The sequence below is a fragment of the Heterocephalus glaber genome, unplaced genomic scaffold (assembly GCF_053883595.1).
Source record: "Heterocephalus glaber isolate CG9 unplaced genomic scaffold, H.glaber_assembly_v1.0 deba00001733, whole genome shotgun sequence".
NCBI classification, from domain to species: Eukaryota; Metazoa; Chordata; class Mammalia; order Rodentia; family Bathyergidae; genus Heterocephalus; species Heterocephalus glaber.
Window position 1 is genome coordinate 13,831,625 of NW_028258444.1, and position 27,088 is coordinate 13,858,712.

The 27,088-nt window shown below is 34.6% G+C and overlaps 1 protein-coding gene across 4 annotated transcripts in view; it reads right to left on the reverse strand.

Moving 5' to 3' along the window:
- The window catches only part of Nell2 (neural EGFL like 2), a 586,229-nt gene that overhangs the window by 236,921 nt on the left and 322,220 nt on the right, over window positions 1-27,088 (reverse strand). For all 4 annotated transcript variants that reach the window (XM_087200079.1, XM_004863157.4, XM_004863159.4 and 1 more), the window contains one exon: window positions 15,746-15,874. In XM_087200079.1, coding sequence (XP_087056205.1) covers window positions 15,746-15,874 — 129 coding nt within the window. The remainder of the gene's footprint in view (window positions 1-15,745; window positions 15,875-27,088) is intronic.

Below are 27,088 nucleotides of genomic sequence, written 5' to 3' on the forward strand. Positions count from 1 at the left end.
ATATCTTCCCCAAAGAATTAAAAGAATCATACCACAGTGATATATGTGCACCCATGTTCACAGCAGCACAGTTTGTGATGACTGAAACTTGGAAGCAGCCCAGGTGCCATCAACTGGAGACTGGATAGAGAAAATGTGGGGTTTTTTTGTAGAATGGAGTACTGTTCAGCCATAAAAAATGATAAATTAGAGACATTTATGGCTAGATGGATGTGCATTGAGGCGGTGCTCTTGAGTGAAATAAATAGGACACACATATATAAATACAAAAGAGTTTTTCTGGTGTGAGAAACTGAAAGTGTAAATAAGGACTAAATGTATAATAGGTAATGTGAAATAGGAAGAAAAGGGGCAAAGGGGAAGGTAGTGGGAGGGCTAGGGGAAAGGAAAGAAGGGAATGGAATTAATATGAGAAAATCAAAAAATAGAAATGAAGTCTTTGTAAATAGGGAGGAAGGGAGGGGTTGAAGGGAGGGCAGGGAAAGGGGGGAAAAATAAGAACCAAGAGAGATTATATAAAGGTGCAAATTTCCAATGATGAATGTCATTATATTGTATACCTAAAATGTACCAATGATTAGAATGAATAATTGATAATCCAAAATAGGAAGAAAAGGTCCAAAGGGGTAGGGGTAGTGGGAGGGGCAGGGGAAAGGAAAGAAGGGAAGGGAAAAATGATGAGAAATGGAAGAAATGGAAATAAAGTCTTTGTAAATAGGGAAGGGTGGAGGGGGTGAAGGGAGGGCTAGGAATGGGGAAAAAATAAGAACCAAGATGCATTATGTAAAGGTACAAGTTCCCAACAAGAAATGTAAATATGTTGTATACCTAAAATGTACCAATAAAGGAATTTAAGAAAAAATAAATATATAAAAAATTTATAAAATTAAAAATTATTACAAATGACTGGAAATTGCTTTCAAGTCAGAGAAAGCTGAGGGTGGGCATCACGGAGATTAAATGACAAATGAGCCCAGAAGAACTGCTGGGACAAGTTTACTTGTGTCATTTTGTAGAAATTTTTAGAACTTCCATATGAAGAGTCAATGGGAATAGGAATGATTTTCTTGGGGGAAATGTCATTATTTCCTCAGCATCGTAAGTATGATCCTGAAGGCCTAAAAATACTTTACTGTTTTCATACATTAATCTTCAAAGCTGTTTTATGTGGCAAATTTTTCACTTGGTTAGATGGATAGATGATCCCATTCAAAGGCCAATTCATATTTGGAAATATCAGATATCCATTCTCTCTCTCTCTCTCTCTCTCTCTCTCTCTCTCTCTCTGATAGTTAATTGGGCCATGGGTACAGCAATGTGGTCACACATTATCTACGAATGTCTGTGGAAGAGATGAATATTTTTACATCTTTAGATTAAGAAAATCTGTCCTTAATACAAGTGAGCCTCAACTAACCACCTGAAGGCCTGACTAGAATGAAAGACTAACAGAGAAGCTTCACCTGCCTAACTGCTTGACTTAGGACTTTGATCTTCTCCCCTCAGATTCATTTATACCATTGGTTCTTCTGGTTTTCAGGCCTTTGGACTCATACTGAAACCAGACTCCTGGATCCCCAGCCTGACAACTGCTGATCTTGGGACTTCTGGGCCTTTATTATCATGTGAGCCAATTCCTTATAATAATAAATCTTATCAGTTCTTTTTCTCTGGAGAACCATGACTGATACAGTATCCTTGAACATTTTTTAATTTAAGAAATTCTATCATAACATACCACAGAGAGTGCATCATTAACTATAGTTCTGAGAGCTACAGTGTCGGCTAGGATTCCCTAATTAATCCCATAAGGCTCAGTTCTGTTAGCAGCTCTGTTAGGAGTCCTCCCATTAGCTCCAGTGGGGACTCTGGCACTGGGTTTGCAATCAAAGAATTCAGCTCATTCTACATCTTTCTCTTAGTATCTCCTGGAGCAACTCTGTGAGACTATCCTCATTTTACTGTTAAAAGAATCCTGTCAGACTGTTTCTGTATTTCATAGTTAATGACATGCAGGTATGAGCTATGTCAGAAATTCATGACTAAATGAATTAGTTGTGAGATGGAAAGCAGCTAAAAAGAAAGGGAGAGAGATTAAGGAAGAAGAAAGAGAATGGAAGGAAAAAATGAAGGGAAGAAAAAAAGAAGAGGGGGAAGGACGATCATATGGGATTAACTCATTATAGTACATATCTCTAATGCCAATGAGCTGCTTTCTGGATGAACTACAAATTTGTCCACTTTTTAGAAACATTTGATTTTTTACACAGGTGTGTTAAAAAGTCTTTCTAAAGAAAAATATATATTATTCTCACTTTAAAAAAAGAAATAGCTGCCTAGTAAGTAAATTAAAAGCAATTAAAAAACAGGCAGGATTTAATGATAGATATCATGAGTTTGAATCCTATGTTTACTGCTTGTTGTCTGGGTAAATGATTCGGGGCAAGTCATTTGATCTTCAAGCTCTTCCGTTTTCTCCACTAGAAAATAGGAGAATATAATAATGTGTGTATCAAAAGACTGTTGGATGAAATAAGATGACACATGTGAAAGGTATTTTTAATACTTCCAATAAATTGTATATTTACTAGTAATTGATGTTGCTTTTTGTAATAGTCCTACTGGCAACCTGTAACAGTAAAGAACACATCATAGAAAATAATGTATTAATTATTTGTTTTTCAATAAGTTATGTTCATTTTATTTTTCATATAGTCTAGAATTCACTGAAATGCAGAACAAGAATGAAATAGAAGAGGTATCGTTAACCAAAACATAGCATCAAAAAGACAGAAATGGTGGAGAAAGGAGCAATATTTCTTTGATCTGAATGGGAAAATAAAAAAGAAAATAGATACTGAAAGTGGATACCTAAAAATAATTTATAGTTTATGTTCAAGAGATTGCTATATTTGGCCCATAGAAGGTGTAAAAAATAGTGTTTAAGGGCCGGGGATTTATCTCAGTGTTGCCACCACCTGCCTCGCAAGTGCAAGGTCCCGAGTATGATCCATGGTACCAAAAACAAAAACAAACAAAAACAAACAAAAAATAGTGTTTAAGATTTCAACCTCCAGGTTTAACTGGCACTTAGACATTTCAAGTTCAAGTGAGTTGGTCTGCAAATGGTAGATAAGATTTAAAGTCTTAGGTAGAAATTTAAAATGTTTGATAAAAGAAATGGTAGAGAAGGGAAAACTAGGTGTTGAGGTCCATTTAATATGCATATCACTTAGCAGCATACATATAATTTAATAATGTTAGGAATGAATAAATTTCTTTTAAATTCCAATGTATAACAACTTAAATTTTTTAAAATCTTCTTTTAGCTACAAAAATCAATATCACAATTAGACTTTCTTAGGTACAATATAAAAACAGCTCGATAAGTTCAATTATCTTGAGTCAGTCTTTAATGATGTAGTAGCCTAAAGGTACTCATCTGTTCAGCACATCTCAGCACTTCACATCATCAATAAACAAATATTTCTTAAGCCTGATAGAGCCTCTATTTTAAAAGTTTAAGAGAATTCAAAGAAAATAATCGGTCTATGACCACAAGACAGTTGCATTACAGTTACTGGAAACATATACAGACAGCCATATCTGAATCCATTAATAAATAGCACATAGTATATAATAAACAGTATATAATATATAGCACAAAGTATATAATAAATAGCATACTATGTAATAAATACCACATAGTATATAATAAAGTATACTACAGTTGAACTATTGGAAAAAAACAGGACAGAATAAGATACTAACTGTTTAATCATATAAATAAAAGAGGATTTGAGGAATTAAATATATGCATATTAAGTTCATCGGGAAATCTTCAAAGAGAAGATGACTAAATCACAGATGATTGAACCAAAAAGCAAAAGCTATTCCTCTCAGGTTGTATTTGTTTGTTAGGGTTGCCATAACAAAGTATCACAAGCTGGGTGATGTAAGCAACAAAAGTTTATTGTCTTACACTTCGGGAGGCCAGAAGTGTGAAACTGGTGTTGGGAGAGTTGAACCCTTCTGAGCTTGTGAACAACAATCTGTCCCATGGCACTCCTAGAGCTGCTAGAGCACTGCTGTTGATGGTTGGGGCTTCTTGGCTCATAAGCCAAGCCCAGAAATTCAAACACTGCCTTCTTGTTAACATGCACTTTTCTTGTGTGTCTGTGTTTAATTCAACCCACAACATAAATGAAACATCACACACAAAGCAATTATAACAATAGCTAAGCATGCTCTGCTATGGGAAATGAAAGAATTGCTATATAGGGCCAGATGACACAGGGTCTGGAAACTCTGGCAAAGGAGCTGCAGCTTTATGTGGTGAATAACAAGAAGGCATGGTAGGGCTCTGAGCAGCCGTCACACCACTCCTACCTTGGAAGAAGGGGCTTCCGGGCCACTGTCCTGTCCCGCTGATTATAGCTCAGAGGAAGGGGCTTCTGAGCCACCGTCCCATCATTCCCAGCTTAGAGGTTGTGGCTTCCAGGCCACTGTCTATCCTGCCACTCCCGGCCCAGAGGTAGGGGCTTCTGAGCCGCAGTCCCACCTCTCCCAGCTCAGAAGAGGTGAGCTGCGTGGGTGCCAACAGCACACCCCCACCCCCTGGGTCAAAATCAGAAGACATGTAAATAAGTCTCAAAACCAGACTTCCAGATCACTTGCAGAAACTCCAAAGGGAAATGAGATGGAACACTCTGATACTAAACCAGCGGGACCCACTGAACTGACAATAAAAGGGGATCAGGAAAAAAAAAATCGGAAATAATTTATCAGATATCATTAGAGATTGTGCTCCTAGTAGAAGACATGATTAATAAATCTAAAGAGGACCTGAGGAACATGATGGAATCCCAACAGAGGAAAAAAATGAAATCAACAAAACAGATGCAAATAGATTTCCAGGACATGAAAAACTCCACTGAAAGTTGACACAGCAGAATGAGCCAATGTGAGGACAGAATTTCAGATATAGAATGTAAGACTGCAATTAATGACCAGGAAAAAGAAAAATTGCTTCAAAATTATAAGGGACCATGAGAAATCAATCCAGCAGCTGCTAGACAATGCAAAGAAGAATAACATAAGACTGACTGAAGTTAAAGAAAAAACAGGAGAGAGTACAGATGACATAAAAAAAAAACTCTTCACAGAAGTAATGGTAGAAAACTTCCCAACCAGGGGAAAAGAACTTGACATACAGATAAGTGAGGCATACAGGACTCCAAATAGCCTTGATAAAAAAAAAAAAATCTACACATAGGCATATAATTGTTAAGATTCCAGAAACACAACAGAAGAACAAAGTTCTACAAGCAGTCAGAGAAAAGAAACAAATCATGTACAAAGGAAAGCCCATCAGAATCACAGCAGACTTCTCAACACAAACCATCAAGGCAAGAAGAGCCTGGAGTGACATATTCCAAACCCTTAAAGAGAACAGCCTCCAACCCAGGTTGATGTACCCTGCAAAACTATCTTTCAAAATTAATGGAGGAATAAGATACTTTCATGAAAAAGAGCACCTTAGGAACTTTATGAATACCAAACCAGCACTCCAAAGAATTTTACACAATATCCTAGGAACAGACAATGAGGATCACAACCCCAGGAAGCAAAGCAGAATGAACCCATCTGGCATGACAAAAAATTAAATGTAAAGGAAGAGAACCATACAAAAGGAAAAAGTCATAGCAATTATAAGTCAATATGTTTCAGTTATAACCATCAACGTTAATGGTCTCAATTCACCAATCAAAAGAAATAGACTGGCAGGATGGGTCAAGAAGCAAAATCCAACAATACGCTGCATACAAGAAACACACTTAATTCAAAAAGAAACTCATAGTCTGAAAGTTAAAGGCTGGAAAACAATACTCCATGCAACAGGAACCTGAAAAAAAGCAGGAATAGCTATCCTCCTTGCAGATCAAGTAGATTTCAAACCAACACTGATTAAGAGAGATGAAGAAGGACACTACATCTTTGTAAAGGGAACAATCCAAGAGGAAGAGATGACAATCATAAATATCTATGCACTAAACTATAGTGGACTCAACTATATAAAACAAATACTAATGGACACGAAAAGTCATATATGCACTAATACAATTGTAGTGGGGGACCTCAATAGTCCACTGTCACAAACAGATACATCAACTAGACAAAAAATGAGTAATGAAATATTAGAACTCAATCAAACTCTTGAACAAATGAATTTAACAGATGTTTACAGAGCTTTCCACCCCACAAAATCAGAATACATATTCTTCAAAGGAATTGAAGTTATCCCCTGCATATTATTAGACCATAGTGTGATGAAATTGGAGATCCATAGGAAAAGAAACTGCAAAAATTTCATAAACACATGGAAATTGAACAACACACTTCTGAATAACCAATGGGTCACAGAGGAAATTAAAAAAGAAATCAGACAGTTCCTACAATTAAATGACAATGACAATACAACATATCGGAATCTATGGGACACAATGAAAGCAGTCTTATGAGGGAAATTCATAGCAGTGAATTTGCATATTAGGAAAACAGAAAGAGCTCAATTAAACAACCTGATGCTGTACCTCAAGCTTCTAGAAAAAGAAGAGCAGGACAAACCCAAAGCTCATACAAGGGAGCGAATTATAAAGATCAGAAGAGAAATCAATGCAATGGAGACTAAGAGAATGATACAACCTATCAATGAAGCCAAGAGTTGGTTTTTTGAAAAAATCAACAAAATCCATAAACCCTTAGCCAGCCTTATGAGAAAAAGGAAAGGCCCAAAGCCATGCAATTAGGAAAGAAAAGGGTGAAATTACCACAGACCCACAAGAAATCCAGAGGATCATCAATACCTACATCCAGAACCTACACACCAATAAGATGGACAACACAGAAGAAATGGACAGATTCCTAGATACATATGAATTACCAAAGTTGAACGAAGAAGACCTAAAAATTCTAAACAACCCAATATCAACCAATGAAATTGAAAATGTAATTAAAAACTTATCAACTAAGAAAAGCCCAGGCCCTGATGGCTTCACTGCTGAATTCTACAAGACATTTAGAGAGGAACTACTGCCACTACTGTTTAAACTCTGCAATGAAATTGAAAGGGAAGCAATACTCCCAAATTCATTCCTGGAAGCAAGCATCACCTGGATCCCCTAAGCAGAGAAAGACCCAACTGAAAAGGAGAACTATAGGCCAATCGCACTAATGAACATAGTTGCAAAGATCCTTAATGAGATACTGGCAACTAGAATGCAGAAGATCATCAAGAAGATCATACAACCTGATCTAGTGGGATTCATCCCAGGGATACAGGGATGGTACAACATATGCAAATCAATCAACCTAATACATTATATCAATAGAGCCAAGGACAAAAACCATATGATCTTCTCCATAGATGCAGAAAAAACATTTGACAAATCCAACATGCATTTATGATAAAATCCCTAAAAAAATTGGAAACGGTGGTCTCTACTTCAAACTGATAAAAGCCATCTATGAAAATCCAATAGTCAGTATCATATTGAATGGTCAAAAACTGAAATCCTTCACACTAAAATCAGGAACAAGACAAGGATGTCCACTACCACCACTCCTGTTCAATATATTTTTGGAAATATTAGCCATGGCAATTAGACAAGAGAAAGAAATAAAAGGAATAAAGATATGAAATGAACAAGTCAAACTGTCATTATTTGCAGATGACATGATACTCTATATAGAAGACCCCAAGAACTCCACCAAAGGTCTTCTACACTTAATAACCAAATTCAGTCAAGTAGCTGGATACAAAGTCAACACACAAAAATCAATAAATTTCCTCTATACAAATAACAGACTCACTGAGAGAGAAATAGGGCAAATTATTCCTTTCACAATAGCATCCAAAAACCTGAAATACCTAGGAATCAACCTAATGAAGGAAATCAAAGACCTCTTCTCTGAAAACTATAGCACTCTGAAAAGAGAGATTGAAGATGCTATCACAAAATCGACAGACATCTCCTGCTCCTGGGTAGGAAGGATCAATGTAGTATAAATGGCCATACTTCCAAAACTGCTATATAAATTCAATGCAATTCCAATTGAGATCCCAGCAGCATACTTCACGGACCTTGAGTAAACAATCCAAAACTTCATTTGGAAGAAGAAGAGACTCAGAATAGCAAAAGCAATTCTAGGTAACAGGTACATGGCAGGGGGTATCACAATGCCCAACTTGCAACTATACTACAAAACTACTGTGATAAAAACAGCATGGTACTTGCAAAGAAACAGACCTGAGGACCAGTGGAACAGATTAGAAGATGCAGAAACAACACCAGACACACTCGGCCATCTCATCTTCCATTAAGGAGTCAAACACCCTCACTAGAGGAAAGATAGCTTCTTTAATAAATGGTGCTGGAAAAATTGGGTTTCAACTTGCCAAAGATTAAAACTAGACCTATATCTCTTGCCATGCACTAAACTAAAATCAAAATGGATTAAAGATCTAAATATTAAAATAGAAACGCTGAACCGGCTAGAACAGAGGTTAGGTAGAACTCTTGAAGACATTGGTGTAAGAAAAAATTTTATGAACAAAACCTGAGTTGCCCATGCACTAGCACAAATACTCAACAAGTGGGATCTCTTCTTATTAAAAAGCTTCTGTACAACAAGACAAACCAACCAGCAGTGTGAAGAGACAATCCACAATGTGGGAAAAAATCTTCACCTGCTTTTCCTCAGACAAAGATCTACTATCTTGAATCTATAAAGAACTTAAAAAGATCAGACCTCCCAAATTTAAAGACCCAATCTGAAAATGGGTATCTGAACTGAACGGAGATTTCTCAGACAAAGAAGTAGAAATAGCAAATAAATACATGAAAAAAATGTTCAACCTCACTGGTTATTCGAGAGATGCAAATGAAACCAGTGCTGAGATTCCACCTCACTCCAGAAAGAATGGCTGCTATCATGAAATCAACCAATAACAAGTGCTGGTAGGGCTGTGCTGAAAGAGAAACACTGCTCCACTGCTGGTGGGAGTGTAGGCTGGTGCAAGCACTGTGGAAATCAGTATGGAGATACCTCAAAGAACTAGGACTGGAAGTCCCATTTGACTCCGCTATTACACTGCTGGGGATCTTCCCCAAAGAATTAAAAGAATCATACCACAGTGATATATATGCACCCATGTTCATAGCAGCAGAAATTGTAATAGCTAAAACTTGGAAACAGCCCAAATGCCCATCAACTGGAGACTGGATATAGAAAATGAGAGGTTTTTTTATAAAATGGAGTACTACTCAACCATCAAAAATGAGAAATTAGAGACATTTATTGCTAAATGGATGCACATTGAGGCGATACTCTTAAGTGAAATAAACAGGACACACATGTTTAAATACTGAATAGTTTCTGTAGTGTGAGAAACTGAAAGTGTAAATAAGGTCTAAAACGTATAATACATAATGTGAAATAGAAAGAAAAGGAGCAAAGGGGAAGGGGAAGTGGGAGGGGTAGGAGAAACAAAGAAGGGAATAGAATTAATATGAGAAAATGGAATTAAAATCTTTGTAAATAGGGAGGGATGGAGGGGTTGAAGGGAGGGCAGGGGAAGGGGGGAAAAATAAGAACCAAGAGAGATTATGTAAAGGTGCAAATATCCAATGATGAATGTCATTACATTGTATATGTAAAATGTACCAATGGTTAGAATGAATAATCGGTAATGCAAAATAGGAAGCAAAGGTCCAAAGGGGTAGGGGTAGTGGCAGGGGCAAGGGAAAGGAAAGAAGGGAAAGGAAAAATGATGAGAAATGGAAATAAAGTCTTTGTAAATAGGGAAGGGTGGAGGGGGTGAAGGGAGGGCTAGGAATGGGGAAAAAATAAGAACCAAGACACATCATGTAAAGGTACAATTCCCAATGAGAAATGTAAATGTGTTGTATACCTAAAATGTACCAATAAAAGAATTTAAGAAAAAAGAAAAGAAGGCATGGTAGACTTTTAAATAGAACAAATGGTATTTTATCAGCATTAATCCAGTTAATCGGTATTAGCTATGTAGGAGTAGGGAGAGACAATGGGGACAGAATGCCTCAACAGAAGATGAGAGGAAGTGAATAAGACATCTGGCATCAAAAGTCAGAATGAAAGATAGTGAATGAGTTTAAGAGAAACCGTTCTCTCAATAAGGAATTACAATCTGGGTGTGGTGGTAAATTTCTGTAATCCCAGCACTCTGGCAGGCTATAGTAGGAGCATAGGAAGTTCAAGTTCAGGCGGAGCAATTTAGCAATTTAGCAAGATTTTTAAAATTTTGAGCTGGAGATGTGGCTCAGTGTGAAGGTTCTGGGTTCAGTCTCCAAGTACAACACACACACACACACACACACACACACACACACACACACGTACTCTCAGGAATTATATACTTTGGAGTGAGTATCAGACTGTACCAAACAACTTCCCATATGTTTTTAATTTGAAAAAAGGCTCATAAAGTTTATTAATTACTAGTAAGTTTTCAATTTCTGTAATTATATGTGATATGAAATTATATAAACAATTCATTTATGCAAAACACACTTTTCCTATTTTTATTGTAAAACCAAAGGTTTAGATAGGGAAAGCACTAGTGATTTTAAGGATTTCATGAATCAGAAAGAAAACCATCTGCATTATAAGGCACTTTGGGGCTGATATACCTATAATCTCCAACAACTGTTATCCACTGAAGAGAAATGTACTGAATAGACAACTCTTGAAGACACTATCTGAGACACGATGCCAAAATGAGTCTAACATAATACTGAAAAGTAGAAGGTGAAGAAAGAAGATACTGTCAACATAGAAAAAGCACCCATAATTTTCAGTTTAAAAGCATGTAGCAAAAAGCTATTCTGAAAACATGATGTCCAACCTATTTTTGACAGCTTTTATAGATTATATGTACTGATATGAAACCAAATGAAGGGTAAAGTAAATTAAAATTTAGTAAGAACTTATAGGAAATGAAAGACACAAAATGGAGATAAATATATAATTTCAAAAAGAAAAGTTATACATATATGTGTGTAACTGAAATTGGCTAATATATTTCCATATATCTTAGATGCTTTATGTCTCTGTGGCACACGTGCCATGCAGTCACAAAATCCCAACATTAAACTGTGTTTATAAAAATCAGAGAAATTATAAATCTTATTCAAGGACAAGAAGTTATCCACATGGCCAAAAATACTGGAGAGAAGGAACTAATACTGTGTAAAAGGACAAAATGGGGTGAGAAAGAAAATCCTTTCTTTAACTGGGCTTCCTCTTACACCACCGTTCTCTCACTTGCCTATCAGTGCAAACACCTAAAAGGAATTATCTTCTTCAGTTCCATTTTTTTCCTTACATAATCTTCCATGTATGCCACATTGCTTTTATTACCAACTTTGAGTCACAATTATTATTTCTAACGTCTCCAGTGCCATCTGTGAGGTTCAATGTGAGGGAAATTTTTCAGTCTTTATCTTTCTTAATCTAGTGGAAGCTGTTATGTTTTCACTATGCCACTCACAAATTCATGTGTTGGAAATTTAATCCCCAAACGCATGTGTTAATGGTTAAATGACATCGTGAGAGTGGTGCTACAGGTTCGTGGCTTTATGAGAAGAGGAATAGAAACCTGAGCTGGCATGCTTACTCTGTCTGGCCATGTGATACCCTCTGATGTGTTATGATACAGAGGGTAAGCAGATGCCAATGCCATGCTCTTGGACTGCATGGTCCCCCAAAATGTGAGGCAAATAAGCCTCTGTTATTTATGAAATGTCTTGTCTGCAGTACTTTGTTATAGCAACAGAAATTGGACAAAGACAGAATTCCACATCTTAAGACCTCTCGGTTTCTATAGCATAGACTTCTCTTCTCTTTTCTCCTACATTTCAGCCATAATTTTCCTGTCTCTATTGCCAAAGCATCTTTTCTGCAAAATGTTCAAATGTTGCTCCAAACTTTGCAGGTAATCTCTTCTATGTCCTCAAGAACCATTTATGCACATCAAAGCATCTCAGATTTTATGTCCAACTTAAACTTATCTGAGGGCCACATCCAAGTATACTAAATCAAATGTCCCAGAAATACTATAAACCCAACATGATTTTCTACCCGAACTATTCCTTAAGTGAAAAGCACCAATATCTGCCTATTTCTTAAGCTATAAACCAGGGAATCAACCTCCAAATCTCTGTCTTCATCATCTAATATCACCAGTTAATCATGAGAACTGGCTGGTTTTAGCTCTCAAATGCTTCCACATGTGCCTTTTTAAGGCAAGTTGTCACTGTCTCTCCTCCACTAGCCAATCTCCACTGACCCTGCATTCAGTCTGTTTCTCATACATCCTATATCCCAAGTGATTTATTTAAAACACACACATGATCACAACATTTCTCTACTTAAATCCTTTTTTTAGCTTTCTCTTGTTCTTAGCATGAAACCTTTCTCCTTCAGTGTGACATTCAAGGTTCTGCTTCCCATCGAGCACCTCTCCCTTGCTCTCTCTCCAGCTACTGGCTTTCCTTCTGTTTTAAAGGATGTTTCTTTCTATCCAGAGACATAATTTATGTAGCTGTTTCTTCCTCCTGAGAGATTCTTTCCCATCCTACCTTCTAAGGCTAGATGATTTTTATTTACCTTTCAGACTTCAGAATTAAACTCTTTTCTTGAAGTAAAAATTTCCCTAACACCAGCTCAACTACTTAGATTAGTTTCCCTGTTAACATATTTCTCTTTCAGAGTACTTGCCACATCTGCAGTTACTCTCTGATGTAATGATCTTCCTTGCCTAAGAGAATATCAGTCATGCATATTTCCATTTATGGCTTCACCTCTAGCTCTAGCCTTGCACAAAATAGGTACTCAATAAATACATGTCAAACAAATAAATGAACTCCAACGTTTATCAATGCTGTAGTAACCCTGATCAAGCAAACCACAGTAAAAATCAATAGTCTCATTTAGAGCCACATCATTAAAACAACTCCAGAAATTTAGCAAATAAAATTTATGCCACTTAAAAACTATTACTTGCTATTTTTATGTATAATGATAAGTCTAATTTTATAGGCTCTACAAAGCCAGAGGTTAATACATGTCATTCCACAGTACATAAACACTTTTAAAAAGTACTGATTCTAAGAAGTCAAAACACCCTCAAATTAGAAAAGGAAAACCGAATATGAGAAGAATATTGCAAAACTTATTAAAACCAAATACTATTCAATTATATGTAGCATGGAATGAACGAAAAGTATAATAATATTGAAGCCCTAATATGGAAAAACTTCAGGATCCCTACAATAAATTCGAAAGCTTTTCCATCATTCTAAGTTTTTAAGATTATATCTTTAAATGAAAAATAAATAGCATAAAATTGGAAAACATTTTTCAGTAATATATTCAAGATGGAAAACAGCTGTCAATTGATGCTACACAATTTACAGATAAAAATCAAGTGACCTAGTCTTTATGATTAAACAAATTTTAATAAATTGCATTGATAAACAATTTAAACAAAGAATATGGTGTAAATCTCTAGCTTCTTTCTTTAGATTATTTCTTGTCTCATGAGAGGGCCATCCACACATTGCTCAAGTTCTGTAACACTTTGGCTCCCCTGGTTCCTCTTTTTAATTCTCCACCACAGTTAACTATCCGCAAGCACTGCCAGTTTCTACTTTCAAAGCATACCATTAATATGCCTCCCTCCTCTTCACCTTCTCTGTCATTTTCCTAATTCTGGCCACCACCACTATTGCTTTGACTACTGCAATAATCTTCCAACTATTTACACTTCTGTTCTCCCCCACCACACCTCACCCTATCGTTCCCCTACCACAGTGCAGTTACCCTCCCTTTTCCATCCAAATGGGACTGTGCCATTCCTCTACTTGAAAGAAGTCTAAAATCCTTACACCTCTCCCTACTACCTGGCCCCAGCTTAATTTTCCAACTGAGTCTTATATTTTGCCTCCTCCACCATATTGTCCTTTTTGCTATTTCTAGAATATTTCAAACTTGCTCCCACTTTGAGCCTTTCTATTTGCTATTCCTTTTGGTTGGAATGCTCTGTCCCATAACTGTTCCCTAATCATCAAGTCTTGGGTCAATCACCACTCTCCTTGACTTTTGCCCCAAAGCCTGACCATTCCATTGAAATTAATCCACAATCAATCTGCAGCACATCATCCTGTTTCATTAGCTTCCTATTATTTTCCGCTGCAATTATTTTCTCTATTTCTACAGTTACAAATATCCTGCCACCATGCCAAACTTCAGAGCATAGGAACTTATTAGTTTTGTCCACCATTTACTGCCTAGTGCCTAGAAAAATGCTTGGTACATAACAGTTGCTCACTATGTTTATTATGTAAGTGAATATATCTTAACATCAACAGAAGAAACAGCTCAAGATAAAAAATATGATCATAAAATAAGTTTCAGAAAGACTTCTATGAATGTATCAATTCATGATACCAGTGTGGCTTTGTACATATTAGAAATTTCAAATATTATGATAAAAATACATTATTTTAGTAAGAAAGTTCACTTCTGCACTGTATGTGAATAAACTTCAGTAAGTAAAAAATATCTCTTATATAAAATCTTTTTAAATGAAGAATTTTAAATAAGTGTTCATTACAAACGGGAGAGGAAAGCCAATGTCCTGCTTTCAGCAAAAATAAAATGGTTCCTTTAGGATTGAATCAGAAGCACTGAAAGAAATGATTTAAAGGTCAATTTTTAAAAAAATGAATGTCAATTTAAGGCAGAAAAATATCTACTTAAAACTATGGGAAACAATAGAAGTTGGTTTCCTAAGGGCTAACAAATCATCCTGTATATAAACAAAGGTTACAATTTACACTTGAGGCTTTCTGTTTCTAGGGACTTATACTATGTGCTTGACATTTGGAAGAAGTAAATCTAGAATCCTCCAAATCCTCCAAACACCTGAACACTACCAAATCAATGTTCTCATCTACAAGATTCATTAGTCTCACAAGTAATGGTAATGATTTAAATCTATGTCTTGGGGAAGTGATAAATATGTCTCATGAACTTTTGAGGTCTGTAGGAACAGTCAAAGCCAAAGCTAAATGAATTTTATAGGACTGTTGACTGTGTTTGAATTGTTTCCATGAGAGAATAAACTAGGGTGGACATTAGTTAAAAATTTTAAGAGTAACTGGGAAATGATTTACTAGATTGGAACTATTTACTAAATACCACCAAGCATAAATATAACCACTGAGATTACTTATAGTAGTAGACAAAAATAGTGGTAGGCACTTTATCTTCATGTTTATTGCCTTTGTTACACAACATTGTCTGGAAAAATCTAACTACAATCCTAACTGCAAGGCACAGTAATCATGTCAATATGTGAGCTATCTGTATATCTAATTATGAAAAAAGAAGACAATTTCACAGTGGAAGTATTGTTCTAATTCAAGAAACCAGCCATATTAACTTATTAGTGTGACATATAGCAGATAGCTGAAAAACTTTAATTTGAAAGATAATTATTTTAGCTGATTAATATGCTTCAAATTAAATTCACTGCTTTTAATGGGCCCATCAACTTGACAACCTAGGAAATTAATAAATTTTGCATGCAGTAATCCTAGAAAATTTATACAGCTGAGCTACACATCATTATAAAGATTACCTTCACAGTAGGCATTGTCCTCCCGAAGAGCCCTAAAACCATCTCGGCAGCTGCAAACAGCCCTGTCGTTCAGGTTTCTGCAAACCGAATTCTCCATGCACTTATGCCTCTCAGAACAAAAGTCATAACCTATAGGGGAAAAAAAGAAATTTATTAAGGTAAATAAAACTATGACCAAAGAAATAAACTTTGCCTCTGTAACTTTTATTTTAAAGCCATTTTCCCTAAACAATTTTTTAAAAAACTAATATCTTCATCAATGTTAATAGGAGAATTACAGGCTATGAGTACCAACTCAACTCAACTCCTACTTCAACTTAATTCCATGTATTGTTTTTTAACTTTGTGAATGTGATCTAGTCCCTATATTCTATATAGCTGCAGTATATCTGAAACAATGAAAGATTCTAAGTAAAAAATGAAGTGTGACAATAAAAGATAACACTATCAGAAGATAACCTAGCTGAGGGTTTAGCTCAGTGGTGCCGGCGCCTGCCTCACAAGCACAAGGTTCTGAGTTCAATCCCTGGTACCAAAAAAAAAAAAAAAAAAAAAAAGAAGATAACCTGAACATTACCAATACCTATGAGCAAAAGTAATAAAAGTATATGAAACATGCTAATTGTACAGTTAAGAAATGAAACATAATTTAGCATCTTTTAAAATTTTTTCTCAAATGTGTTAATAAATGAAAATGATATCACTTTAATTTCATCTGGATATATGCAAGACAAAGTATGGCCATTCAAAAGAAGAACATTTTTATGAATTACAGAGAATTCACAGATCCCTGACTCTTCATAAAAGCAGAACTTTATAAACAGTGACACCAATCATGTGCAATTTCTCAGAAATTCTTACTCCTATCTGAACCTCTTGTTCAAAGATCATTTAAGAGGCTAAAATAAAAAGCCTGAACACTGGAATCCATATTTAATGGAAATTACATGATTATATATGATTCAACAAATTTTTAAATTGCCTAATGCACAAGTTATCTATCTAGTTTTACATTGTCAATGGACTGCTATTTCAGTCCATGTATAGAAAAGGATAAAAAGAGTATATTTCATGTATCTTAGATGAGTTATCTCTGAGTACGTAGAGCCAAGAAAAAAATCTTTAACTTGAGAAAATCATGAAGATGGAAGTTCTAAATTGATTCGAATTATTTTTAATCAAATTGTTTGCCATTAGGATTTCTTGGTGTTCACTGATTGGATGATGCCTAAACCAACTGTTTTGAGTATAACTCCAGAGTTAAAACGTATCTCCTGTAAAAAGTGAGGGTGAGAGCTGCAAAAACAGAACAAAACAAAACAAAAAACAAACATAAAACCATGATATACAGTAAAATATTCTCGGCACAATTTAATAAGCCTTAAGAAGGACAATGTTCCAAAAATTCGGTAATGTCACTAAAAAGGGATAGAAAAAATCAAACAGATTAGTGATTTCTATAAAAATAAAATGAAACATAGATGCATGAAGACCAGAAAAATACAGTCAGTAACAGCATTTAATATAGTCACTTGGCAACTTCTCTTGACAAGATTCTTTACAATCTAAATTCTGATGATTAAGGCTGATTAGAAGTAAAATTGTTAAGAAAAGTTAAAAATATTTTCTCTTAAGGTCCTTTTATTTCCTTCATTTTAAAGTAGCTAAGTTGAGATCACATTTCTTAAGATGTATTCCACTGTATTTTTACAATGCCTTTAGGGGGAACAATTTCAAATAAAAATGCCTCTTCATTACCTATCTCATTACCTCAGCACATCATCAGATTTAAATTTAAAAGCTTCAGAGATAATTTCATTTTTATTCTAAATTAAAATAAAGTTAACTTGAAAAATTATCCACTCATAAAAATACATAAAATTACGAGGTTAAATTATAAATAGTGCTAAATCTCTGTATAATTTTACCTGTAATGTTCAAACAACTTTTAGAGGACCATGACTAAGAAAGCTATTGTTTCTGATGTATTTTTATTATTCTCTTCAGTTTACAATTTTCAAAACTATCTTTCAACTTTTCATTTTGCTGATTTCTCTCTTCTCCCATTTCTAAGATTCTACCCAATATTTTCTATGCCATTATGTTTTGAGTCCTGCCTCAGTAATGGGGAGATCCTGCCTCAGCATCTGACGTGAGGCACACACACATCATGTGGTTAATTGCTGCAAGAATTTTCCAAGTGTAAGATAAAAATGTGATCTTGTTTTCATTGTTTTAGGTAAGAGTTAGAAAGTGTTTTACTTTTATCAGATAGGGTTTTAATTAAGCCAAAGACTTGAAAACAAAAAATTCCAATCAGATTCTAATTTACTATATGCAATGTCAGATAGCTATTTTGATTTACACTTTTAACAAAAAAGTTGATTGATTCTACAGAATATTTTACTACTTAGATATAAAATGTAAGATCAAAGAGCTAACTACTAATGGGTAAAAATTTCAGATTTAATTGAAGTAGGTTGTTTTTAATCTACAGGGAATAGCTTCAAAATACCAGAGTGCAAGTTGACAATACAGTTTATTATCTTCATAGCTGCATTTTTATTCAGAGTGCTTACCTTTTGGAGTTGGCAAACCTGAGTTTATATCCAGACTATGCCACTAACTGGCTGTGTAAATTACTAGCTGTGTAAGTAAAATAACCTTTCTAAGCCTTCAGTTTTTCTCATCTATAAAATAAACTCTACCTTATAAAAATGTGAGGTTCAAATGAGATCACCTATATAAAACAATATTATACTATTTGTTAATAACTACAGCTATTAGAGTATTACTAATAAGCTAAAATAAATATATTAAGGTCCATATCATATAAGAAAATTCGAATGTTTGTTATAGACAAGTAGATGAACTTATTATGTAACACAACCTATTTATTTCATTTCTTCCTTCAATTTTAATATCAAAGATATCAAGTACTCCATTCTTTTTGGAAACTTTACAAATGTACATAAAATTAGGTGTTTACTATAAAATTTAGACTTTTAAAATGAGATGTAAATATGCATTTCTCCTTAACTGGAAAAGTGAAGTAGACACAAAAGATGACAAGTAAGAATAGTATATACAATTCTAATGCATGCTTATCAGGAGAAAGAAAATATAATAATTTATTGTGAATATTTGTCGGTTTGGCTCTTTGGTATGTATTCCTTATTTTTGAAAGGAAAACAAAAAAAACAAGTTATACTTTGGATGAGCCACTCCCTCTTATGGTTGGTCCAGTTGCTTACCGGATGAAAATGGACTCTACCCCTCAATGGGATAAAACCACATCAACCAATACATTTCAAAAGCACAACTTACTTCAATTCCAGCTAATGAAGACCACTGAAACTCAATTCTGGAACTTTTTTTCAACTCAGGTGATTAGTAAAACATTTCTTCCTCCTACCTAAGGGGTAAGTACCAGCATAACAATAATACAAGCATTAGAGATCTACTTGAGAACACATTGACCCTGAAGATAGTCACATCAGACAAGACAAACTGAGAGAGATGCCTGTAAGTAAAGACGCAGGGTTTGTGTTTAAATCAAGGGGCACCCGAAGCCAATACATCTTCTCCTTTGAGGGCTATACACTTCTTTATTTGGAGAAGGGGGGGCAGAACTGATTGCTCTGCCATTTGCACATAACAGAATATAAGTGCTGTTTACAAGATTATCCCATTCCAAAGTACACTTTATGTAAGTGTATCACATAGAAAAATGTATTGGCAATGGATTTCTTTTAACGCATACAAGAAATAAATGAATATTGCTAGTAATTGTATTATTTTATAAATGCCATTGCTTAGGAATAAAACTAAACTTTTAAAAAATGAGTTAACACTATAAAAATGTTATTAGTAATACACAGATAACAAGAGTCATGAAGGTGATAGATAATGGGGGAATCTATGATTTATCTTGAAAGGAAAAAAGGAAAATGATCTATATCGAATCAAACTTCAGCATGTGGAGGCTCCCTTAGTTATAATTAAGAGGTGTGATGAAGTAAATAAAAAAGCGAGGCATCTAGTGAACAGTCTTGCAAACAGGGATGGGGGTGCCAAGGATGAAGAAATGGACAGGGAAGGAAGGCAAATATAAAGTCTTATAAGACATTTCTGTATGTAAGAGTCCTTTCTGTATCACTGAATCTCTGCCATGAAATTTATTATTAGCTTTCTTGAGCTGGCTCTCAAATACAACAAAAGTGAAATCTTTCCTGCTACATTTCCTCTGACTTAATACTACAAAATATAGCCAGCTGCAGGGCACCTAGAAAACAGTCTTGGTGAGATTTGATTTTGTGCCTAACAATTTGGAGCCTTATTTCAGGGCACAGCTTGGTTTCTAACCACTGGACAAGCCTCTAATAGAAAGGTCAACATTTTCATCTCATGCTTTACCCTAAGAGAATACCTACTAATCATTGTTGAACAACTTACTTTTTCAGATGTGAACACACATGTTTAGCACTAAGCAGACAGGGCGGGAAATTGGAGGCAAATTTTATTACAGTTGAATTTGTCACATCTGTGTAGGAGTTGAGTCAAAATTTAAGCCTGGGGCGCTGGTCTTGGTTCTAGTTTGGAAGTCATTGAATCCCAGAAGAACTAATTTATTCTGCATATCTGAAGTCACTTCTTTATTTTAAATAATGCTAAATACTCAGCTTCACAAAAGTTCTAAAATGTGAAGAATTTACTTGGATTGCAGTAGCCTATTCATTGTTCATGTATTTAAATAAAATGGTCTACAAACTATTTTTCAAACAAAAAAAATTTTTAAATGCTAAATGTTTCAAGAAGGATGAACTTGTCCAACTTTAGTTTGAGTATCACCTAAGCCAGTGGTTTCTGGCTGCAAACAAAAAGGACTTTATCATGTAATTTTTAAAAACAGTGATGCCAAGGTCCCTCCTCATATCAGTAATGATCAGAATCTCAAGCAGAGGGGGTCATTATATGTTTCATTATTGTTTTCTTAAGTGTGTTATGTAAGCATATTAATTTGTCAATGGTAAACAACTTATATCAAGCACAATTTCTGTAGCTAGACTTTCTATTTCTCAACTTGCTTTTTGTAATATGTTAGGTCTCTTTTAAAACAAAATGGATGTGATCTGGGCTTCTCTTGACATGTAAAAGGCACTATTTTACTTTCTTTCCTCAATATTGTCCTACCTAATCTTGACTAACTTCTGTGTTATTCATCTCTCCAATCTCTAAATAGTCCCTGGGCACCTGTAGTGAATTAAAGATGGTAACAAATTCTTAGTGCTCCTCTTATCCATGGTGTAGTTTAATTTTTCCTCCCCTTGAATCTAAGCTTCCCCATGACAGCTCTGACCAAAGAAATATAATAGAAGTGATGCTGTATGAGTTCTAGACTTCACCTTTAAAATCCTTAAGCCACCATTTAAGAAGTCCTGAGAGTACACAGAAAGGGAAGGAGTCCTGGCTGTGACCAGACTCCCAGCCACTCCTATCAATACGTCCAGTATATAGGGAGGTCATCTTGAATCTGCTAGGCCTGCCCAGCTTCCTACTGAAAATCACAAAGTAATTCCAGTAAGCACCAACAGAACCACCTAGCCAAAACCTATGTGAATTTGTAACCCACAATACTGATATCTATAACGAAGCAATTGTTTTCAGTCACCGAGTTTTGAGACAGCATTATGCAGCAATAGGTAACCACTCCCAGTATATTCCCCTTACCTGCAGCATCTGCACATCTGGAGCATATCAGAAATGTATATTCTTGAGGCCTAAAGCCAAACCTCCTGAATCAGGACCTGTATTTTTTTAATTTTTATTTTACAGTGCAAAGGCTCGAACCCACAGACTTGTTGGGCAAGTGCTATACCCCTGAGCTACACCTTCAGTGAAGGGTCTGAATTTTAATAAGATCTCTAAGTTATCTATCTATACATATAAATTCAAAAAGCACTAGTATACAATGTCTTTGGTTGTTTACGACTTTCTAGTGAACCTGAAAAGTAGGAGTCCCAAATCAAAGGACTAAAATGAGCTTTCTTGATTCATATCAAACTCCACTCATGCTTTGTGCAAAGCACTCACTCAGGCACTCTGAAGGTGAACATCCTAATAGCCCTCATTTCATGTCTACTTGATCATGGCTCTTTTTGAAGTGTTCCTTAGTTTCTAAAAGCCACCATGAAAACTCCCTGAAGGACAGAGCAAGTTTTAAGCTACTGCATAATGCCCAAAGAGTTTCACACAGAACTGAGATTTGAAACTCTTCACTAAACAAATGGAAATGGAGCTTTAGTAACACAAAACAAAACAAAACAAAAGCAAAGTGTATCATGCTGCTAGAAGTGGGGTGGGTGATTTGATGTCTGTTTTTTATAGATTAGGTTAAAAAGAAAAATGGAATAATTAAGTTTCTTATTTTTATTTTTTTCTATGTAAGGCGGACTTTGCATCAGCCTGAAGGACATAATTTACAGAAGTGCTAGAAGGTTATTTAGGGCAGCTAGTTATGCAGTTCTATCTATATTCGTCATGAACACCAAATACTCCAAAAGTCCTACTAGGTATGAATGTATAAAGACAAATAAAAACCTGATGCTCCCTCAACTTGCATAGTCTGCTGCAGAAGATGGACTTACAAATACATAACCTCAGTATAACACAGGAAGATAAATGCAATTTCATAATGAGTGTGCATCTTAATGGAGTTTCATATAACTAAGGATTTACTTTAATGCTTGAATCTACAATAAGATACAAAGTTTAGAGACTTTCAATGGAGAGAACTCATTGCCTCTTCATTTTTTAATATCTTGAGTCTTGTTGTTTTCTTATATTGAACCACAACTTTTAAGTCTCTTCTACTTATTTGTTCTAGGCCTAAAATCTTACAGTCAAAAACAACAACAAAAAAATTGCATTTCTGATAGCCTCTGTCTTCTCAGTAGTGTATAAGCGTATAAGTAAAGAAGAGTTAAAATAGTGAGAGAGGGATTTGAAACAACCATAATGGAAAGTGTCCTAGGTCAGTTACAAAAACTTAGGAGAAATTAAAAACAAACAAAAACTTCTTCCTAGTCAACAGTCACCATTAACAAGATACTTGTCTCAACAGTGTTGTATAAATTTCTTTAATAAAGTTCTGCACATTCAGAACCAGCGCTCAAAGAGAGATTTAGACAGGTACATATACCTAGAAGAAATGCCTGAGAGCATCTTGGTTTTAATTCACTTAAGCAGATACATCATGACTATCTATCAGGTACAAAATTTAAGAAGAATTTAGGAAAACACTACTAGTCTTTGGAAAAATTTGCTTATAAAAATTTCCATTTCAGTTTTTGATTATTTAGTATGATATTGACTGTTGGTTTGTCATAGATGGCTTTTATCAGATTGTGATAAAGACCATCTATTCCAATTTTCTGTAGGGTTTTTATCATGAATGGGTGTTGGATTCTGTCAAGTGCTTTTTTTGCATCTATTGAGATGATCATATGATTTTTATCTTTGGCTCTGTTGATATAGTGTATTACATTTATTGATTTGTGTGTGTTGAACCATCCCTGAATCCCTGGGAGGAAACCTATTTGGTCATGGTATATAATCTTTTTGATGATTTGCTGCATTGTTTGCCAGTATCTTATTGAGGATTTTTGCATATATGTTCAGTAGATAGGCCTGTAGTTCTCTTTTTTGGTTAGGTCTTTCTCTGGTTTTGGTAACAGGGTAATACTCGCTTCCAGAATTGATTTGGGGAGTACTGCTTTCCTTTCAATTTAATTGAAGAGTTTGAAGAGTAGTGGCATTAGGTCTTCTTTAAATTTCTTGTAGAATACAGCAGTGAAACAGTCAGGACCTGGGATTTTCTTTGTTGGCAAGTTTTTAATTACATTTTCAATTTCATTGACTGATATGGAATTATTTAGAATTTTTATATCTTTTTTTAAAAATTAATTTTACTGGCACAATTTAAATATACATAACAATCACATGCATCACAAGGAGTTTATACCTGTACATGATATATCTTGATTCCTCTTTTTCTCCCAATCACCTTCCCTCCCTTCAACCTTCCCTTCCCTCTTATTTGCAAAAGCTTTATTTCCATTTTTTGCCTTCTTTTCTCATTTTTTTTCCTTTGTCCCCACTTCCCCTATCACAGTTTCCTTTCCCTTTTGAACAATTTCTTCCTATTTCATATTAACTAGTATACATTTTGGTCTTTATTTACCCTTTCAGTTTTTCACACCAAAGAAACGATGTGATATTTACACATACATGTCTAGTTTATTTCACTTAAGAGTATATCTTCTTCATTCAGCTTTGGTAATTCCTAAGTATCTAGGAAATCTGTCCATTTCTTCTGTGTTTTCCATCTTATTGGAGTATAGGCTCTCCAAGTAAGAATTGATGAGCTTTTTGGATTTCTGCAGGATCCATTGTGATTTTACCCTTTTCATTCTTAATTGCATGACTTTGAGTCTTTTCTTTCCTAACCAACAGCTAACATCATACTAAATGGTCAAAAACTGAAAGCTTTCACTCTAAAATCAGGAACAAGACAAGGATGTCTACTGTCACCACTCATATTCAAGATAGTTCTGGAAACATTAGCCAGAGCAATCAAACAAGAAAGAAATAAAAGGGATAAAAGTAGGAAAAGGAAGAAGTTAAATTATCATTAATTGTGGGTGACAATATACTTTACATAGAAGACTCCAAAAACTCCACCAAAAGACTTCTAGATTAACAACCAAATTCAGTAGTGTAGCTGAATACAAAGTGAATACTCAAAAATCAATAGCATTCCTGTATACAAACTCATGGAGAGAAATTAATGAAACAATACCTTTCACAATAGCATTTTAAAAAACAGAAATACTAAAGAATCAATTTCACAAAAGAAGTAAAATAACTTTACATTGAAAATTATAGTACTCTGAAAAAGGAGATTGCAGAGGATATCAGAAAATGGAAAGACATCCCTTGTTCATGGATAGAAAGAACCAGTATAATGAAAATGACCGTACTCCCAAAATTGTTACACAGATTTAATGCAATCCCAATCAAAATATCATTAGCATGCCTCATAGAACTAGAGAAATAATTTCTAAAATTCATTTGGAACCAGAAGACACCTAGAATAGCAGAAAGAATTCTGAGCAACCAAGGCAAGGCTGGAGGCATCACAATCCCTGATTTGAAATTATACTACAGAGCTACTGTGATAAAAACAGCATGGTACTGGAAAAAAACCAGATGAATGGAATAGATGTTAAGATGCAGAAAGAACCCCAACACTCAGCCACCTTATCTTTGACAAAGGGGCCAAACATGTTCACTGGAAGAAAGATCACCTCTTTAATAATTGGTGCTGGAATAACTGGCTTTCTAGATGCCAAAGACTAAAACTAGACACATGTCTCTCACAATGCACTAAACTAAAATCAAAATGGATCAAATATCTAAATATTCAAACAGAAATAGTAAATTTGCTGGAAGATAGAATAGGTAGAATGCCTGAGAACATAGGAGTAGGCAAACACTTCATGAATGAAAACCCAGACTGCAAGGGAAAAACTACAAAGAATCAACAACTGGGACCTCATCTTATTAAAAAGCTTTTGCATAGAGAAAGAAATCACTAACAGAGTTAGAAGACAACCCACAGATTGGGAAAAAATTTTAACCAATGGTTCCTCAGACAAAAGATTAATATCTAGAACATATAAAGAGTTGAAAAGAAACTGCCCCCCCATTAAAAAACCCAATCCAGAAATTGGCATCTGAAATGAATACACACTTCTCAGATGAAGTAGAAATGGCAAATAAATATATGAAAAACTGTTAAACACTACTAGTCATTCAAGAAATGCAAATGAAAACAATGCTGAGATTCCATCTCACTCCAGAAAGAATGGTTGTGATCAAGAAATCAGCCAATAATAAATGCTGGTGGGGTTGTGGGGAGAAAGGAACCCTTCTCCACTATTGGTGGGAGTGCAGACTGTTGCAACCCCTGTGGAAATCAGTGTGGAGATTCCTCAAAAACCAAGGATTAGAGGTCCCATGTGACCCAGCTGAGTCACCTTCTCAGTATCTTCCCAAAAGAATAAAAAACATCATACTACAGCAATATATGCACACCCATGTTTATAGTAGCACAGTTTGTAACAGCTAAATCATGGAAGCATCTCAAATGCCCATCAACTGATGAATGGATAAAAAAGATATGTTTTTTTTAATATATATAGGAGTACTGCTGAGCCATAAAGAAGGAAAAATGAGACTTTCTAGGTAAATGGATGTACCTTGAAACCATATTCTTAAGTGAAATAAATTGAACACATATGTGTAAATATCACATTGTCTCTCTGGTGTGAGAAGCTGAAGGTGTAAATAAGGACAAAATAGATATTGTGAAATAGGAAGAAATAGTTCAAAATTATACTGAATGTGAGATACTTTAATAATTAAAATATTTTCTGCAAAATAAAATATTTGTGTATTACTAGGAAATGAGTTGAGAGCTAGATTAGCAAATGAAAATATATTCTTCTAAGATCATGATACAGCATATTTACCATTGTTATTCTCATTACTTTTGTTATGAAAAATTTTATTTTCATAGAATGGTTTTTATATTTTCTTTATTAATATCTACTTGTATTGCACTAAAATAAAAAAATTTAAAATTTTAAAGTTTCTAATAAATAAAAATCACTAATAAGTGAATTTGATAGCTACTTTTTTATCTTTTCCAATTCAACATATATTAAATATAACTGTTAATTAAACTTTATGCCATTGAAGTTATTTGATGTAAATTCATTTCACTAAAATGATCTGAGAAATAATTTTAACATAGTCAAAATGTTTGTGTAACATAGTAATTGAAAATCATTTTTACATGGCAAAGTTCTTTCCATTGTACTGCCAGTGTATGTATTTGAAAAATGAGCCTAATTTATAAATTGAGAATTGAAGTACTGATCAATAAGCAATCTAGATATGTTATGCATCAAATAATTAGTTCTTCACAATAAATTAAAAATTAATCCTTGTTTTCATCATGATCAAACATATTGGATATATTAAATCATATATATAATAAATATCTATTGAATGCCCCCAAATTTTTCTATTTCATATTATTTGTACTTGTTTACTACAATAACTCTTACATGTAAATCTTTTTAAACATATTTTTATTTTTAATTGACACATCATAATTGTGCATATTTTAGGGGTGCAGTGCAACATTTCAGTAAATGTATACAATGTGTAATGATCAGATCAGTATAACTGAGATATCTGTCACCTCAGATATAC